This window comes from Micropterus salmoides, unplaced genomic scaffold (assembly GCF_014851395.1).
Source record: "Micropterus salmoides isolate LMB-PRFRI ecotype aquatic unplaced genomic scaffold, ASM1485139v1 Ms_hic_scaffold_15, whole genome shotgun sequence".
Lineage (NCBI taxonomy): Eukaryota > Metazoa > Chordata > Actinopteri > Centrarchiformes > Centrarchidae > Micropterus > Micropterus salmoides.
The window spans coordinates 24,084,819-24,104,634 of record NW_024040596.1 but is presented as its reverse complement, the minus strand read 5'-3'; the positions used below and the strand labels follow the sequence as shown (position 1 = coordinate 24,104,634).

Sequence of the window (19,816 nt, the reverse complement as noted above, 5' to 3'; positions counted from 1 at the left end):
TGCGTAAAATAGTTGAAGTAGCTGGGTAGTTATCATTCCTGAGGTCTCTGGTGAGTTTTGTCTCAGTCATATGATCTTTAGGAGGGTTTGGACAACCTCTGTCACCGAGGTGGTCCCTCCCTGCGTAGACAGCCTCCGTCTGCAGGCAGAAGGACTTGGTCAGTCCCACTTGTTGCAGAACCGAATATGCACTCACTAATTTTTTCCATTGTTTCTCTCTCTGTTCTTATGTTTTGCTTTTACCTTGCAAATCCCTTGTCAGTTTATAACTTTTCATTTAACTTGGTTAATTTTGTGAAAACCGCTTCAAGACAAACATGAAAGTTGCAGGCTTAAGTAGTTAAAAGCAAGTGAAAGAATAAAGAAAGTTTTTAAAAAGAAATCAGGATAGTTTCCCGTCAGAAATAAATAGTTAAACACTGGGATAAAACAAGTAAACATGCAGTTAGTCATATTGCAGCGGCCTCCTTACTTATTCCAATCTCTTTCTCATTCCTTCTCTCTTCTCAAAGGTTCAGACAGAGGTCTTCTGCCTCACCACGACTATTTTTAACAAGGCCCGAAAGCAAGGCTTTGGATGCGCACACACACAGCCCTTAGACAGGTGCCAACCTTTGTGCCGAAAAGTGTGGTGTGGTGTGTTGTGGTGGGGTGTGTGCATGGGGAGTGACTGTGGGCTGGTGTCGGAGGAATGCATGACCTCGACAGCCTCTGCCGCTGTTTGGCTTTGATCAAACATTCCTCTGGAAGTTTCTTCTTCTGCTGTCACTGAGCCGCAGGGCAGTGATATCGGTTTGTGTGTGTTTTTATGTTTTTTGTGTGGGTGATTGAAAGAGAGTCATATTTGATGTATTTAGAAATCTTCTATCCAATATCCTGTATAGGAGAATAACTCCCTCCTGGAAAACTTCACTGATCAACCAGTGGTCAGTCATTATGTACTTGCTGCTGTGCAGCCATTAAAACCCACAGAACTTTATTTTATTGTCATTGGAGATTCAAAAGTTACAAAACAGTTACATAAAATATACCAAATAAATCAGGTTAAAATTTAGAGAAACAAATTAATGAAATGATGAACAATATCTAAAATATTTCCATTTAATATAAATATGCAGCCATAAAAACATGGGATTGAGCTGAGAGCAGAAATGATTGAGTGGAATAAGATGATTTTTCTAAACTTAAAGCTATTTAAGGGTCAATTAGGGGATCTTTACACGTTAAAGAGTCTCTGTGAATGAAAAGTGAAGACAGTGTGTGGAAAAAGATTTTTGATCATTTGTCATGAGTGAAGAGAGATTGTGTGTTTGTATTTCCCCAAAACAAAGTCAGGAAAAGGGCCAACATTCCAGAGGACAAAAATGGAAAAACAATCCCCTCATGTGTTGATCTTTTGGGTACATTTATTTGTAATCGATAGGCTGACAAATCTGCTGACTTGTTTCAGCATGAAGCTTTCATCAGGAAACTGTATATGCTGTAAGGACAAGGAGAAAAACAGTTTTGGGAGAGAGGGGAACGGGAGAGCGAGGGTTTGTAAGATGCTTTGATTGAGGAAAGAGTCTGTGTGTGTGTGTGTGTGGTTGTAAGGGTGAGGAGTGAGAAAAGCCTCCTTTGGGAGAGTGGAAGGAGCAACGGGGATTGCTCTTGATGAGCTAAGGAAAACACATGTGGGTGTGTGTAGGAGACTTGAAACACAGGAAGTGTTGTGGCTGCGTGGGGAGAGAGTGTGTGTTGTGGGTTTGTGAAAAGGCTTGTTGTGGGTGTAGAGAAAGGAGACATTGTCTTGTGGGCGCACGGAGAAAGGGTTAGACAAAGTTTTAAATCAGGCGAAAGTGGGTTATGGGAGCAAGGAGAGAAGGCATCTTGTTAGGATAAAGAAAAAGATTTGGAAAGTGATCAAGAGGGAGAAGAGAGTGCCAATTGGCAGAAGAGAGAAAGTGTGTGTTGGAGGTTTAAAGTGAAGGATATGTTATTGGGGCAAAAAGAGAGTCTTGCTTTGGTCTTGGAAAGCAGTCGGGAGGAGAGACAAAGTGATTGGCTGAGGAGGGAGAGGGAGTGTTTCAGGGCAGTAAGGAGTCTCGAGGACGTCTTGTAGAGGAGTGGACAAAGAGGCAGAGCAACGCGGTGTCTCGATTGGCTGCAGTGATATCCAGTCTTGTGTGTTTAAGATCTTGAGGAAGCAGAGGAGAGAAATCAGAGTGTGCACAACAAGGGAGTGCTGGTAGGAAGAGGGGTGAAGAAGAGGACAAGAAGGGAATTAGAGAGAGTAAGAGGGTAACGATCGGAACAAGGCAGAGAAAACAGTAAGGAGGTGAGGAAAAGTGGAAAAGAGGGTGAGAAAAAAGGCAAGAGTTACTGCCGGTGAAAGCTGTGGCAGATGAAGAGCTGACTAGGGAGAAAGAGAAGAAAGGGAGGACAAGAAAACAAAAGAGGGGAGGGTGAGAAGAAATAAAGATTGACGGCGTTAATGAGAGGGATAGTTAGCTAACAAGTTTCTGCTGCCAGCCAGAAACCAAAGAGAGAGACACACACACACACACACACACACACACACACACACACACACCAAAATACCCATTTAGAGGGAGCTTAGTGACAGGAGCTGGTGTTTTTTGAGTGTGGCGCTCCTCCTCCTCCTCCTCCTCCTCCTCCTCCTCGTCTTCATGCTGTTGTTGGCCTTAACTGCCGACGGGTCACTGGGGCGACACTACATCGCCATGTTCGAGGCCACGCAGAACGTCACGCTCAAGCCTACGGAGACCTGGAGGGAAGCGCTGCTGGACACCCGCGTCATGGACCTCTTCTTCACAGTGAGTATCCTGTCCATCATTGATGTGTTTATCCTTTTCAGAGTATATGCAGGTTACGTAAAGATTTTTAAAAAAGGGATTTAATGTCTCCAGTTTTGTAGTTGGGCTTTCTTGTTGCACATTTATTTCAAGTGTGATTTTTGTCCAGGTCACATCGGTTTTACATTTGTTTTGCTGAAGAAATCGGTCTTTCATTTCCTTTTCAACTGCATTATGAAAAAGGAAACCTGCAGATGCATTGCTCTCAGATGTACTTTGTTTCACTTCACCACATCTGTCTGTCTATATGTCCTGTTTTCCATCCATCCATATCTTTCTATCAGGGAGGTCGCTGTTCAGGTTATTCATCCAAAGTGAAGGCTCTTCTGTCTCACACATTTCCATCAGAGCTTCCTTGTGTCCTGCTTTACCCTTTCTTCTTGTTCATTTTTTCCCTCTGACCTCTACATGGTGGTTTATTTATAATAAACAAAGAGAGACAGTTTGCCTTTTCATGTTGGGCAAAGAAATTTCTCTTGACCTCGTCTTTTTTGGCACATTTTAAGTTTTTACTAGTGTCGTGGGTGTTTTGGACGCACCATTAAGTAGATTTATGGGTGCTTTGCAGTGGGGTTGTGTTATTGTGTTACTGTCCAAAGGACCGCCCGGTGAAGTAAATGTGTATTTTTGTGCAGTGACTTGTGTGTTTAAAGAGGTGGCCCACGCTGGCTAAGCAAACGGTGTGGAAGGGAAGTGTGGAACAAACCGGTCAGCTCCTCTTTCATTCAGCATCCATCCAAGCCTTCTGGCTGCCCATCGCCAGATACTGCTCCATTATCCTGCCTGTCTGCTGCCTACTGCCATATACTGCTCTGCTTCTTTACCTTCCACTACCCGTTTCACGTCCCCAACCACATACACGACCTCTGTGAAAGGCCACTCTGCAGTTACACCTTGTTACTGATTCACTACTCTAACTATACCAACTGCATGCACATTGCCAAATACTGGTCTATTCACTTAGCCCTTTGGGCCCTGATGTGCACTAAAAGTAGGATAGCATGGACATCGTTGACTAGTTGGATGATTCAGCATGTTGAGAGCATGTTTAGACTGACTGTTCAGCTTAGTGAATCTGTGATTTGTGCAGTTTGTTCTTCCACAAGCTCAACGTAAATCACGCTCTCACTGTATAATTAAAGAATGTCATGAAAATATTATTGCTGCCTCAGATGCAGGTGCTGAACATGTCAGTGGTCAATGCACTGTTGGCTATAGTCTTTGAGGTGTGTTCAAATACAACTAGTATCAGAACATAAGGGACAACAGATCAGTTTGTATTTTCTGGTCTGTTTGAAGGAGAGTCTGGGCTTTTGCTTGCCACCAAATGTTGCTCCACTGGTGCTAAATATTTTCTGCTTCTTTTATAGCACCATTTTTACCTTTTGTAAGGCCTAACATGGCATATATTTTGGGTCTTTCGTGTTGTGGTAAAATAACTTTACATGTACTTTGATGTAAAAAGAAGCGGTTTGCAGAATAGTGATGAACACTCACAGTATTTAACTCCAAGTAGTGTCACTACCTGGCTGATTTCTTGTTCAGTTACAGAAGCAGAAACTTATTGACTGAATTTGCGTTTATCCGACATTGGACAATGTTATCAGAAAGTAGGGGTTAGTTATGGGGTTTAGGTCTTTGTGATAATTCTATTTAGTGCTTATATTCTTAAACAGATGCTCAAGGGAAGCTCTGGTTTTCCTTGCTGCTGTTGCTTTTATAAAAGGCTGTATATTTTACCCCCCGGTTCCCCAAAGAAAAATAACTAGTGGTGTTTCTGTGTGGAAAAGGACCTCATCACTTTTATTTGCATCTTTTGTTCAGCTTTAGGTGATAAAAATATCTTCTAAATCCCTAAGTGTATATTTCTGTTATGCAGCTGGTTTAAAGTGAAAATAAACAAAGCTAAACAGTTTAGAACAGTGAAATAGTAGTTGTGTTTTGTAGTTCAATCTGCAGATGCTTATTTATAGTTTTTCATTGCTGTGCCTGAAAATTAACAGTACGTTTTTTTGGGTTTTTTTTTTTTTTTTTTTTTTTAGGCAGCTGAAAAACTTTGATTGTTGTGACTTAAATCTCAAAGCAATCACAAATGACTGTAATTGGCTCTAAACTGTACGACTGTAATCAGAGGTTTGCCCTACAAAGCACACGGGCACTAATCAAGGATTTGATTGGCCAGTCCCAGCAGTTTCACATGAATAAAAATGTCTGTCATTTTTCAGTCAGTTCTCTTTGCTGCTGGAATCTGCAGGATGTGTTTTGTGTTGGTTTCAGTTTCCAGGCCTCCAGTCTCCTCTCTAGCTCTGGTATTTCTAGTAGCTCAACTGTTTGTTATTGTAAGGCTACTGTGGCACTGTCAGCTGTCTGTGTGTGTGTGTGTGTGTGTGTGTGTGTGTGTGTTACAGCATTCTCCGGGTTGTGTTGTGTGCATTTTTGTATGCGTTGATGCATATCTGTCTCTACTGGATTGTGCAAATTTGACTTTGTGTAGTGTATGTTTGTGTGTTGTGTTTCCATATAGTGTGTGTGGGTGTATGTATGTGTTTATTCAATTGAATGGGGTCCTCTGCTGTCTCAGCTGCTGTGTCTCCTCAGCTTTGAGGTGTAACAGGCCGGTGTGTGTGTGTGTGTGTGTGTGTGTGGAGAGTTGGTACTTAGAGACACGTGCCATCAGGGTCACAGTCCACAGCAGACCGGTGGCAGGATTAGAGCCTGGCCCCAGGATTAGGGGCCCCTGTTAACAACCACAGTAACCGACCCATCACACACACACACTCGTCACCCTGTTGAGGGGCTCTGGGGAATCTCCGTCCCTCTGTGGGTAGGTGTCTGTCAGTCTCCCATTAAATGGCTCCAGGGCTCCCTTACTGATCAGTGCTGTGAGTTAACAGCAGACTGTCAGTGTCTGCAGTCAGAGGATTGTTTTTTTTACTCCTAGTAAAAGACAATTCAGAATGATTAGTTTGCTTTTATTTTTGTAGCTTTACCCATTAATTCTATTGGTAATATATTAAATGCTGAGCAACATCACAAAAAAGAAGTCAGATCATCTGACAGCTTGTGTTTCTTGTCCTGCTGCACCTTAATGTCAATGTTTTTGTGAAGATTATTACATTTTTTGGTCCATTTGGTCCCATCCAATGAGGGCGAGAGATGGTGAATGACTTGCAAAAAAAGTGTGGTTCAAGATCTGCCCATTAAATCCCAAGCCCACTAGGGCGCCTTTGCTGTAGCAACATTTCCATTTTCCCAGATAGCAGCAATTAAGATGGTAAGTGCAATATCATAGCTGATAGAAAAGATAAGAAGATAGAAAAGGCCAAAACTAAGTTGTAATAAACTTGAGTTTGCCTGTAATAGCAGGATAACAAATAAAAATGAATTTAACAGTACCCTAATAGAACCAATAGCCAGAGGTCCTGTAAACCATCAAGATTTTTTAAATATCAGATATGATTGATGTCAGAACGATAGCTCAGGTCAAGTTCACTGATAATAATTGTGCTGGAGCAAGATCATTATTGATGGCCATTGGTCCTAACCAGGCCTGAGGTCAGGATCTCAATTTACAGGACAAGCACATATTTTGGAAATTAGGTCAATAATTATGCAGTGTGTAGCAGCCATTCAAAGAGTCAATTCTGGCCCGCAATGTAACAGAAAGCAAAGAGAAAGTGAAACAAGAGCTGCAGAAATAGAAGGGGCTATAAATATAGAATAAAGGGGGAGACAAAGAAAAGAGATAGAGACGAGGAGGCAGTTTGCAGGAGGAGGGTTGGGGATAAATGGGCCATGGTAGATTGAAAATGAAAATGACCCTGGTGATTGTTGGCCCCCTTCAGAATAAACCCAAACTCCAATGATGTTGATTTAACACCCTGTGAACATAGGACACATATCCATTCCCAAAAAACAGAAGAAAAGGAACGTGCGCAAAAAAAGCACACTCAAGCTAAGGCATCTGTAATTTTGGCCTCAGCAGTATGTTTCTTTTTTTCTGTTTGTGTTTCTCTGGGTTTTTAGTTTCTGTTTGGCCCTGAGTGGTTAGAGAGCGGCATCAAATGGTGATTGAGTACCCACACACAAACACACAATCATACATGCCTCCAAGACGTTTGGATGCTTCTGGTTAATTTCATCGCATACACACTACAGTAACACTGCTAACACACATGAACATACATACCCCAGCGTTTATCACACACTTTGTACATAACTGTAATACACATCCACCCACTCACCTATAAGTATAAACGTCCTTACATACACACTCACACAAATCATTTTTAAACAGAAGCATCTTCAAATTTACATAAATAAACGCTACAGCACACACCCGCACTTTTGTACCTCAATACTTGTGAGGACCCTCACAGACCTTATTACATTCGCTAACCTTAACCATCACAACTACATGCCTAAAGTTGAATTTATAGTTTTATGTTAACGGAATACACTGCAGTTAACAATACAGAGCTTATGCATGTAGCCTCTTCAAAACTGCATCGACAAGTTCAGGCTATGGCAACTACAGTGATACCACATGGAGACCAAAACAACTGCGATTCAAGCTGACGAATGGCTCAGTTAACTGCTTATTTTCAGTAACTCACATCTAGAAAGAAATCTCTACTGTAAACCTTCTGCTCTAAATTACAGTGAATGAATGTTAATACGCCGACTGCACGCCATTTAGTTTCACAATCAGTAATCACCCGTATCACAAAGAACATAAACAGTTATTGTAGGGAATACAATTAAAGCATGATATAACATTATTATTATGGCTCAGACGTGGACTTGTACAAGAGGGCCTCTTTATGGTCTGCATAGGGTAAAGATGCCAAGAGACCATATTGGGATAAACTGATGCGCTAAACTGTTTATGCATGCTTTAAGACTGTCTGATCCACCAGTGCAAGATGCACAAACTGCATCTTTGACAGTATGTTGCAAGTGACAGAGAGGGAGTTGGATAAACTTTTTTATTAGGACTGGGCAAGTTAACGCGTTATTATTCCGTTGCTTACTGACTCTGAATAAACATAGGCTACAGGCAAACCATGGGTCACAGGAGGGGCGGGATGTTGATCAGCCTGCAAATCACCCACCCAAACAAGCAGCAGAAGGAGGCTTCGGCAGACTACGTTAGATGCAGCGTGTGGGAGAAGTAGATAAACAATAGCAAGACAAGTGATCAAATGCCACAGCGAAGTGGATAGCTACACATTGCATGCTGATTACTACTGAGGAAGATTTCTGTCTTAGGAACGTTATTAAAATTGCAGCGTAGTCGCTTGGCCCCACAGGTTCTCGCAGGTGAACGGAAAGGGAGACAAATGCTCTGCAAGTAAACGGCAGAGTAACCATGGCTACGGCTTCTGTGTGTTACACAGCTGTAGCCTATTTAACTTAATTTTAAATTAAAGGCTACATAACTTTACCTGATAGGCCTAAATCTAGTTTTGCGGGGATGCTCTGCCATGCAAATTCCCGCCTTTATGTCCTATTACAGTAAACAGTAATAGATTCTGGAAACTCACAAACAGCGAGGATCGGTCTCTCTTCCAATGATTAGTGCTGCGCGTTGCGTACAGAAAGATCAAGACAATTTAACTTCGGCAGCGGGCATGTGCGTGAGGCGAACTCAACCGCGATAGTTTAATGGGAAAGCGCCTGCTTGTTGCTACGCCTTGTGCTCGAGCACTTCACCTCACTCTAACAGGGATACTTGCTACTGAACATAGACGGTTATGCTGCTCCTATAAAAGAAAAATGTTTCTGCTGATACCCAATATATGTTAACCTGTTGCTCAGTCTTTTTATGATGTTATGATCGTGGCTCTGGACTATGATGGTAACTTTTTTTAACAAGCTAGATAAAAGGTAATGCAGTGGCAAATAGCTTTGGTTTTATATTTGATTTGATTACTTTAATGTTTAAGTTGAGATTTACAATAAATATTTTATTGCTACTGTGTAAAGGTAATGCTTTTACTTTTGTGTATATTAGCAGTGCATTTGAATTAAAAGTGCGCAAAACACTACTTTAGAGTTCATTATTAAATTTTGGCGAATAACTATGCGATTAATTGCAGAAAATCAGGCGATTAATTGCAATTTTTAATCATTGCCCAGCACTATTTTTTAGACCTGTCAAAGTTCAGAAAGCTACAGGCCCTGATGGGACTCCACCTCAAGTCTTGAAGGCCTGCTCAAGTCAAGCCATGTTGTATAGGGAAAATAAACATAATACATACGACTATGACAATAAACTTAAAACATATGTTCGGCGGGATTCTTGTTAACCCAAACAACCAAGTCTGTGACATTTTGCGAGATCACTGTATTCGGCCATTGTGGGTTATGTTGCAAATAAAGGACTCACTTTCAATTTATGTCAGTATTAAAGCATTGTTGCATCAGTGTGATAAAATAGTTTAATTTTCAATATTTCAGTTACCAGATTAATCCATCCATTTTTAGATATTTATCGATAAATAGTTTTTCAATTGAATTTTCCAGAAAATGTGCTACTGTATATTATGATATATCACACTTGTGTTATAAAATTTATACTTTTTAGTAGAAGCCTATCCCTAGTCCTCACAGAGATAGAAGTACAAGAGCACGCGCAGTAAAGAATTTTGTGTTTACCCAGTAAACACAATCAGTGTGGAGTGCAGGGACTGATGAGGCTGCAGCAGAGGCTGATTCTCTTCTAAATTGGCCTGCAGGCTGACAGTAACCCAATCTGAGAGAGGGAGTGATGGTGGAAAAGAGCGAGCGAAAGACAATAAGTTGGAAGCACAGTGTTGATTTAAAAAAAAAAAAAACAGAAAGATGAGCCTGTGAGCCCCCAGAGGAAACAGACACCAGGCTTTGTCTCCTATAAATATCATTGCTCATTCTCCCTCCCTTTCTTTCTCTCACTCCCCTCTTCCCTCTTTCCCTCTCCTCCTCTATAATTTTGCTCTCTCTCTCATCTCCTTCTTTATCGTCTTTTCTTCACCTTGTTGTCTACCTGCTTTTTTCTTTCCCTCTGCTTTCTCTCATTATATTTTGTTTCTCTATGCTTGGCTCTCTTCCTCATTACCTTTTTATTTTCTCCCCAATTATTTTCTTTCTGCTTAATGGGTTTGTGTAGTGATACTTGTTTTGCACAGAACAAAACGTGTCTGCAATAAGGTTGACGTTGAATTTTATTGGATCTGAATCCGGTATCAGGTCTGCTTTTCAAATCCTTATTCTTTCGAATCCCTTATCGAATGGATTTAGGTTAAACATTTCTAAGTAATTAAAGTTATACATACCTAAACTCAGCTTTTGTGGCTCAGACAGCATAAACACTGCAGTTTTCAGTTGTAGTTTAATTAATGTTCACACCCCTGGAAAAAATTTTAATAGAAGATATGAAATGTTGATTAAATATGTATCTGACACATTTAAATAACAGGTGTGACCTTCATTCATCAGCACAGCATATTTTTCATGAGCTACTATATTATTAAGTTAAACTGGGATATTGTAACTCCTGAAATTGGTGTGACACAATCAACTCCAATATAGCTAGATGTTTCACGAGAGGGGAAACACCAATCTGGGTTTGTTGCGTTGTCTGATTTATTTATTATAATTTAATAAGCACCGAATTAGCAAGAACAGCAACTAATGCTTTGCTGATACCAGATCCATTTATTAATCAGTGTGCAATCTACTGTCATCTGATCCACATGCCCAAAATGTTACATATTGTTGTGCCTTGTTGTCTTTCCTTCTGTCCATCCCACTCCCCCCCCACACACACACACGTTGTGGATCTCTAACTATAGTCAGACTCAAGGCGAATGACATTACTGGCATCGCATGGATCATTCACTGGTGCAGCTGCTTTTTCAGAGCTTGCACTGTTCAATCCTTTGGCTCTCTCTCTCTCTCTCTCTCTCTCTCTCTCTCTCTCTCTCTCTCTCTCTCTCTCTCTCTCTCTCTCGCTCACCCGTCACCCCTTCCTCCTCCCCCTCCTCTCGCTGAGCTCTTCCAGAGGATGACTTCACGCTCTGGAAGGGGGCAGCAGCAGCAGCAGCAACGAAGACTATGGTGGCTACGTTACGTTAGCATCTGAGATCTCTTCCCAGCAGCGTGGCTTACGACCAACCAGGCACCCCAGCTGGAGAGCAGAGAGAGAAGAAAAGGGAGGAGTGGGGAGAGGCAGAGGGAAAGAATTTTTTTGGGGGGGGGGGGGGAGGAAGTCAGAACGGGAGAGAGGATTTGAGAGGAGTAGGAAGAAGCAACAAGGAGAGGGAGGTTAAAAGTTTGATTGCTTCTGCAATAGGGCCATGCGCTGGCATAGAGTGTGGAGCCGGAGAAGAAGCACTCACTCTGGATTTAAGAGGATGACAGTTCAAGAGACGGCAGAAGAAGAAGAAAGAGGAAAAGAGCTCGGACTGGCTGAGATGAGAGCCACAGCTCACAGGAGGAAGGCAGCTGAGCTCCAGACGTCCACATAGTACAGTTAGTGGAAACATGTTGCTGAGAGGCTGTGATGACTCGCAGTGCCTTTACTGCTGCTACCTTGCTGTATGTGTGTGTGTGTGTGTGCACAACTGAAACCAACAATGCTTCTTCTCTTGTCGGGAGTGTGACACCTCTGCGCGGAAAAACACCCAAATCCCACAACTGAACAAAAGCTTAGAACTGAGATGAGACTGAGTCTAGCAGATCTTTTCCCTCAGGAGCCGGATCCTTCCACTCTGGGTGTGATTGAGGCTGTCTGTGGGCTCAGACGAGCTCAGTGATTGTTTGAGGCCAGGGTCACAGTGTCTGAAGACAGACGTGTTGAAAATCAATTTGCCATTTCGCTTCGCTTCAGCTTGCTGGGTAGTGGGTTACAGCAGTGAGTATCAATCCTGCCTTGTAGATTAAATTTTCTTTCACATGTTGTATTTATGAGATGTGAATCCGGTCCCTGTTTCTCCTTTCAGAGACATATAAACAGTAGGGATGCACCGAATGTTCGGTCACCGAAATGAATCGGCCGATAATAGCAAAAAAAAGTACTGTCAGTGTTCAGCCTAATAAGTCAAAAGAATTTTACCGAACAATTACGTTGACATGTTGGCCGTGTGGAAGCATTTTAAAGTGTCCGAGAAAGACGCAAAAATCACTGTTTGCAGACACTTTTCTGCTGAATTGTCAGCACATCCACTCCATCTGTGGCTGACTTCTCAGAAAAGGCAACAAACAGTCTGACCTGCTTTGAGTGTTTCTGTCACTCGTTTGTGAGAAGGCGATTAAGCTAGCCGCACCTAAATGTGGAGTGCACACATATTCAAGCCACTGAAACAGACCAGTACAAGCTGACAGGCAGGTTAGCGACTTTATCCTGTCATTTTCTCTCTTTACAAAGACAAGTGTTGCAGTATGAGAGTCCTACAAGAAGAGAGGCTATGAAGTCTTCATGTTATGCAATATAAGAACCACATACAACATTATTTATCAAATTGGGTCGGACTTGATGAATTTAGCGTGAGGATACACATGTGACAACGTCCGGTTTTCAAAATAAGGTGTCTATACAGGATGGAAATAAGATTAATTTGATTATATTCACAGAAAGTATAAAACATGTGAATGTACTTCGGTGTTTGGCAACTTTTTTCATCATATTCTGTTTCCGCTTCGGCCAACAATTTTCATTTCGGTGCATCCCTAATAAACAGGCTGGACACAAATCTCTGCTCATCTCAGGGTATCTGCGGGGAATGAAAAATCTTCTAAATCACTGTGTTCAGTTCCCTCATAAAGGTCTTAGATGGTATTAAATTCCTGAATTTCATTTACGTAGGTCTTGAATGTTTTTCCTACCTGCCGTAGACTGTAACATTAGGTCAGATTTTCTAAGTGATTGGGGGCTTTCAGGAGACGTTATACACCTATGACTGGTGCAATAGTGATTGTGCATGCAGGAGTTTCAATCAGACCTGTAGCAAACACTTGTCACTACTGCTAGTCGCAGTAAGCTCATTAACTTGTGTTGGGAATGTGTCAGTATTTGCTAAAACTTAAATTAACTTATACTATGTAATTGGTTAACACATTGCATAACAGTTTTCTGTCTTTTATCTGGGTCTAAGTTGGTGGCAGAACTGATTAATGATATTACCAGGAATTACTGTAATATACAATTGGAAATTACTGTCAAAAATATGACATCATTCTTAGACCTGCATGGCAATTAAACTGTATTAAATGCATTTTATGTGGTAATAAAAAAGTCTTCAATTTAATTTAGTGACCACTGCAGAAATCTTATGATAAGGAAAATATTACTGGTGGTAACAACAGTAGATCAATCAGGTATGCCAACACTTAAAGGATGAAGGATAATTTCCATGATTTGCATGGTTGTTAATCCAGCATGTGCCATAATGGAAGATTTTTGTTCTCTGGTCAATTGAAAGGCACTTTGAGTTTAATTTGACTATCACAAGCGTGTGCATGTTGCCACAAAATAAAAGCTTTCTGTGAAATCATGTCAGAATCATGACTTGTGTGCTTCAACTTTTCAGGGAAAAAATCTGACAGAAATTTCAATTTTTGGTTTAAAGTTTTTATTTAAGGTGCACCTACATTTTACAACTAATTTATATAGATTAAGCTGTCCAAAGTTTAGACAAAAATGCATTCAGTAATTTGCATACACGTTTAAGTTAAAATATTTAACACTTAAAATTTGATTTTAAACACACAATTCAAGACACAAAATATAACTTATGTAAGAAAACACAACTAATTCAACTCTTTGAAAATGGTAAAGTCAGCACAGTTTAATATATACATACATTACAAATTGGCACAGATGAGCCAAGGAGAGGGGTTAAACTACCTCATTATCAAGTGCTGCTGAATAGGTTGCTGCTTTGTAGGTGACCTGACCTCCTGTGGAGCCATCATACATATGCTCTCACAGTACAAAACCATGTGAGGCAAAGTTGTCACCATTTTAAAAAGTGTTTTAATGATTACTTGTAGTCGGGCAGGTGGTCATGAGTATCAGGGAGGATTTGTTCAAAGTGTACCTGCTGGTTCGTTGAGGACTGAGGGACATATAAATTCTACCGTTGATAAGATTCCTTTTGTCATACCTTGAAACTAAAGTATGCATTTCTTCACTCTCTTGCAGGTACATAGGAAGATTCGTGAGGACTCAGACATGGCCCAGGACTCTTTGCAGTGCCTGGCCCAACTGGCCTCCATGCACGGACCTGTCTTCCCTGATGAGAGCGCCCAGATCTCCTACCTGGCCCACTTAGTGGAGGGCCTGCTCAGCATGATCAACGGGTCAGTAGCTCAACAACTGTTGAATGGATTGCTATTAAATTTTAATGACTTGGTCATTCCCAGACATTTACTCTAGTACCACCATGCAGTTGACAGTTGTGGCTTTGAGTGAATTGACAAAACTTTTGAATTGGTTTGGTACAGATATTCATGTTCCCAATGGCATATGAATTTTAATAACTTTGGTGAACCCCTGATTTATCATCAAGCTCCATTAAAATTAGAACATTTTAGCATGCTAACATGTTATCAAGCTGGTAGAAAGGTGTTTAGCATGTTAGCACGCTGACATTAACATTTAGTTCAAAGCACCGCTATGTTTGAGTCTGCTGTCAGCTTGGCTGTACACTCTTCGTCCTGTTATTTACCAAAGGAGATGCAGATGTTATAAAAATGAAATTTCCTTTTAGAGTTTAGTTGTATTTTATTCTGCCATTTGTTTTCTCCCTGGTGAATCGTCAGCATTGTCCTTTAATTTGAAGTGGGCAATATACTGACATTGTAAAGAGACTATATATCCTGTGGCATTCTGGTTCTTGTAACATCGTGACATACAGTAGGTTAAATGTTGCTTTTGGTCTTTTTGTAGTTATTAGACTACTTTCACAAACTATTGTTTGGCATCCTTTTCATATTATGTATGTATCTTGCAACAGTGATGGTGTTGCAGGTAAAGGTACGGTGTTTGCTACCCTTTCTAATTTAAATTTAAGGATTACACCAGTACAGTGTTTCTCTTAAGAGTATTTAACAGTGAAATGTGATGTTAGGTGCTGTGTAGTACTGACAGTAACATGAATGTCTACTTTATAGAATAGGTTTGAATTTGTTTTACATTTTTCCAAGTCTGTCTTAACACAATACTAAATAATTCTCATATAAGCCACATGCATTTACTGTGTAGTTACTGTTCGCTGTAATCATTCCTCCTCTCCATATTGGCTGTGAAGGGACCAAATCCACTATTCAAAAAGCAATCAAATTAAGGAACCAAAAGCTCACAGTGGGGACCTGCTTGATTTGAAATGTCAAATCAACCTCAGTGAAGAATATTAAATTGGTTTTGAAGAAGCAGTTTTGTTCCTTTTGATACTAGCAGTTATTTAACTATTTTCATCAATCACATTGATCTTTCTCGTACTTTCTTTTGACAATTTGGCAAGTCTTATGTTTGCTAATCTGCAAAACCTTCACGTACTTTCCACTGCACTGACAGGTGAGGCTTTAGAAACAACAGATGGAACTAATTCAAACCTGCCTATTGAAATCTCCCCCTGGGGATGCAGGGGTTATTACACACCCACTGCACTATAATAAATTAACTTTGCCTTAGCGAAATTGATCTTTTGTGCATGGAATTATTGAAAAATGTACTGAAAAAAAGACATTCTGGGCATAAAAATCACATAAAGTCAAAGGACAAAACATAGACTACATTTATAAAGTAATAAAGAATCTTGCAGAGGTGTGGTGTGTAAGTTAATGCATGTAGAACAATCTTGAATCTTTAATACTGCTCAGATGTGGACAGATTGTATAATACAGGACTGCCTTTTGTACATTTAATCTAAATGTAATGTTTTTGTAAAACCTTAGCTGTCCATTTTAACTGCATTTGTTGTAGCTTTAAAAAAGCATGATCAGTAAGCACAGTTACTGTTATATTGCCTTGGCTACCGTCTCAGTAGCTGTTTATCTCCCTCCAGTATCTCAAGGATTTTTCATGTTTCATAAATTCAGAGACTGAACAAGTGATGGAGGCCAACGTCAGCAAGAGTGTGGCTCATACTGGGCCAATTCTGCTATATTAACTGGAAGTAATTGCTTGTTGAGTCTGTGTTTTTAATGGCCTCTAAATCTAGCATCTGCACACTGTATTGGAAACTGGCTAGTGAAGGAAGAGCTTGTCTTCCTGTTCATTAACAAATAGCGTTAACCAGGAACTTGTGTTTCCCAGATTCCTCCAAACCAAATCTGTGTGAAAGTGGATCAAATTATGCCTTTATTTTTCTTACAGTTTTTTTTTTTTTTTTTTCTCAACCAGAGAGGAAAAAATCATCGCTAGCAACCACTCAAACACTGGTAAATACTGAGTTTGGGTGTGTTTTAGTCTATCAATCCTACAATCATCCTTTAATCTAATATAGAGCAGCCTCTCCCTTGTGATGAAACTGATGTGGCCTTTTACCCAGTTCTAGCTGGAAGCGCTGTTTTTATGAACCTCAGTACTGCTGAAAATGGTATAACGGCTACTACAATTTTAAAACTATATTTCTATTTAAAGAACCTGGCCTTTCTGGTGGGGTTAGAAGCCATCTGGTAACTGTGAATTCTTGATTTCTGCATATAGCAAGAGTCGGGCATCAACAACAAAATGTAATTTAAAAAATATTGGGTTGGAAGATATGACGATATATTGTATGCCTATGTCTTCTATACTTTTTATACTGTTTGTATTAGACCAATCTGTTTTTTCATCAATTTGATAAAGATTTTCTGTAGTAGCCAAAAACAGAAATCACACATTTTTTAATTGATCTTTCAGAGAGAGAGAGAGAGATTCAAATTACATATATGATGAAACTATATTGTACACTCTTGGTATTAGGATAAGCCAATTTGTTTATAAACTAAATATTGACCATAGTGTTTTTACAGAAGTAGTTTTATATAACTTCAAAATATAAATAAATAATTAAAATAAAAATGAAAACAAATATTACACATCAAAAAAAAGCAAATAGGAAACAAATTTTTTTTTATAGCACATTTCTCGATCAGATGTCACAAAGTGCTTCATGATAAAAGACAACAGCAAGACATAAAATAGATCCAAAAGGCATACTGCAGTAATTTCCCAGAAAATGATATATCAAGTTATCACGTTAGCTACTGCCCTTGTTTTAGCATTGCTGCACCTTCATTACTCATAAAGCAGCAGATGCATCAAAATGGCAATAGGTTTCCGCTAGAATAAATTGTGTGTGTGTTCCAGTGTTCAGCTCAATTTATTTTGTTGAAAATCCCTTTACTAAGCAGTACTGAACCTGGGTGTTCCTGAGCAAAGGAAATAAATGTTTTTCATTCCCCAAAGCTCAGCTCAAAGCCAATTTTCCTCAATACTTCACATTTTCTCAACCTTCCTACTATAAAGCTGTTGTGTCACATCCCGCAAAGGTGTTATTTTGGACTTGTGAGTCAAGAGCTTCCAATTAGAGGTAAAGAAGCATTTGTCTTGAGCCTTGTTCCAGCAGAAATAAAACACTCAAAAGGCTTGCTTCATGGAATCTTTACCTAAGTAACCTACAAACTATATTTTTACCCTTTGGTTAAATAAAACCATGTGAAACCAACATTATATGCATGTTGTATATGTTAAACTCGAGGTGATTCATGACTGACATGGTTTTCCTTGGCATTGCATTTGAATTGGTGTGGCCAGGTGTGTGACGAGAGGGCCTCCTCAGTCCGTGATTCTTGTAACGCCTGCCTGTTGACAGAGGTCATGTGAAGAAATAGAACTTGTTATCTTGGGCTGAGAAATATTACGAGTTGTGTGTCAGCCTATTGTTTGTTCCTGTTTGTGGTGCAGTGAATCACAGTGTGTTTTAGCCTTTAGGAAGATGCATTAAGAGATTAGTGCTCTGTTTTTAGCAGAGGGTGAGGCTGCAGGTACCTACCTTTCCACTCTTCTGTTTTAAAAGTAGTCCCTTCTAGCTTAAAACTAGCAATTTTCTTTTCTCAATAAATCGTTTAAAATGTCCGTTGCAATTTCTTAAAGCCCAAAGTGACGTCTTCAAAGGTCTTCTTTTGTTTGATCAACAGTCCAAAATCTAGATCTATTCAGTTTGTTAGGATATAAAACAAAGAGAAATAGCAAATATGCACATTGGAGTAGCTTTACCAGATAATTAAGTTTTTGGTAGGAAAAATCATTACAAAAAGTATAACCGTTGATTGATTAATGGATAGTTGCAACTAAAGAAGGATCTTTGTGACTTGACATGAATGTCAACCGAAGACACTGCTGAGGAAAAGAAACATTGGGTGCATTGTACACGAGATTGTTTGGATCGTTGTGATTTTAACTTTTAATGGAACAATTTATATGTTCATTTTATTAAACTCAACCTTTTCTGGATGTGATCAGATTATCCTCCCATGCTTTGATCTGCTATTTTATCTGCCTGGTTTTGACTTTCAGGGCTGTCACCTACACAAGACTTTGCTGAAGTAGCTCTTGCAGCTCTTGTTGTGTTGCTGAATATCTTTATACAGATACAGCTCCTCTGCATCAAATATGAGCTGCAGTTATTTCAGGCACATCTCAACTCTCATCTAGCTAACATCCAGGTTGGTTCAACCTTGGATTTTGATCTCTCATCTCTTTCTTTATTAGTACCTTTTTTCATTAATTCAGTTTGGGTTGATATTGGACCTGCAGAGTTGATTCAAATGTTTTAAATCAAACCTAGTTTGTCTTTTTATGATCAGTTAAGAAAATTTTTAATCGAATTATTTCAGACTCACACTGACCTTCATAAAGTTATTCTGGCTGTTTTTATTATATTCTGCACTCAATAAAAATGACTAAGTTGTCTGTAAAATGCAGCTATAATACCTTTAACAATATCTGAGAGAACACATTAACACTTTTTTATTATGCCTCCACCGGCTTACAGTTGCTAGAGTATAATTTAAGATTTTATTGTTCAGTCATGAAGCCTGAAATTGATTGGACCTGTTTTGTCACCAGGGCCCCTAAAAGATGGAATGACACAACTTTTTAACTACTCTGCAACCTTTCTGTCCTCCTTAAATTGTCTCTGTAAACTGACGTTCGGTGTATGCAGTATGTTGAATTCATTGTATCTGTTGAATTCATTTAAAGTAGGGCTTGGGTTCCTTTTGAAATGTTTAACCAAAACAATACATTTTTAAAACCTCACTGTGCTTTTTTGGGAAGTATGAACATGTTTTTCATTTAAAATTGGTAAATGTTGCCAAAACACAAGCAGCCATACATTTAGATTTTGCCTAATTGAAATTAAATAAAAACACATACAAACAAATTTGTACCAAAAAAGTGAGGTTTTATACCCAGCCCTACTTTCAATATTTTACTATTCATTGTATATATTTTTTTAATCACGTTGTGGGCATTGTCTTAGCACTTACTAACTGTTAATATAAGTGATAGACAAAAACAATAGGTTAGTGGAGGTTTGTAATAGAAATAGTGGTGTTCGTGTGAACTGTGTGTGTTAGACAGAGCGAGAGAGAGAGAAAGAGAGAAGGGGGGGGGGGGCAAAAGTACAGAGTGTTTGTGGGTGTGTCTGTAGTCAAAGTGGTCCTGATCTGAATTAAGGGGCCACACTCACATGTATAAATAACTGAACAACACTTGAATGTGCACACGAGCTTGTTGTTGGACCATGTGATTCAGTGAGTAAGGGTCTCTCTCTCGCTCTTTGCTCTCTCTCTCTCTCCCACTCCCTCTCGTTTCCCTCCTCTCCTGCTCTCTCTGTAATCACCTATTCTTGGAGCTTTTTTCCAATTGCCTCATCGGAAAACCATGCGGCGAGGGACAGCCGATCTGCAATGATTGAACAGTTCTG

At 39.7% G+C, this 19,816-nt stretch overlaps 1 protein-coding gene across 1 annotated transcript in view; it reads left to right on the top strand.

Annotated features, from left to right (window-relative positions):
- xpo4 (exportin 4) overlaps positions 1–19,816 on the top strand; it is a 60,656-nt gene that overhangs the window by 18,856 nt on the left and 21,984 nt on the right. The window contains exons 7-8 of the mRNA XM_038721168.1: positions 2,704–2,816; positions 14,041–14,198. Of these exons, the coding sequence (XP_038577096.1) occupies positions 2,704–2,816; positions 14,041–14,198 (271 nt within the window). The remainder of the gene's footprint in view (positions 1–2,703; positions 2,817–14,040; positions 14,199–19,816) is intronic.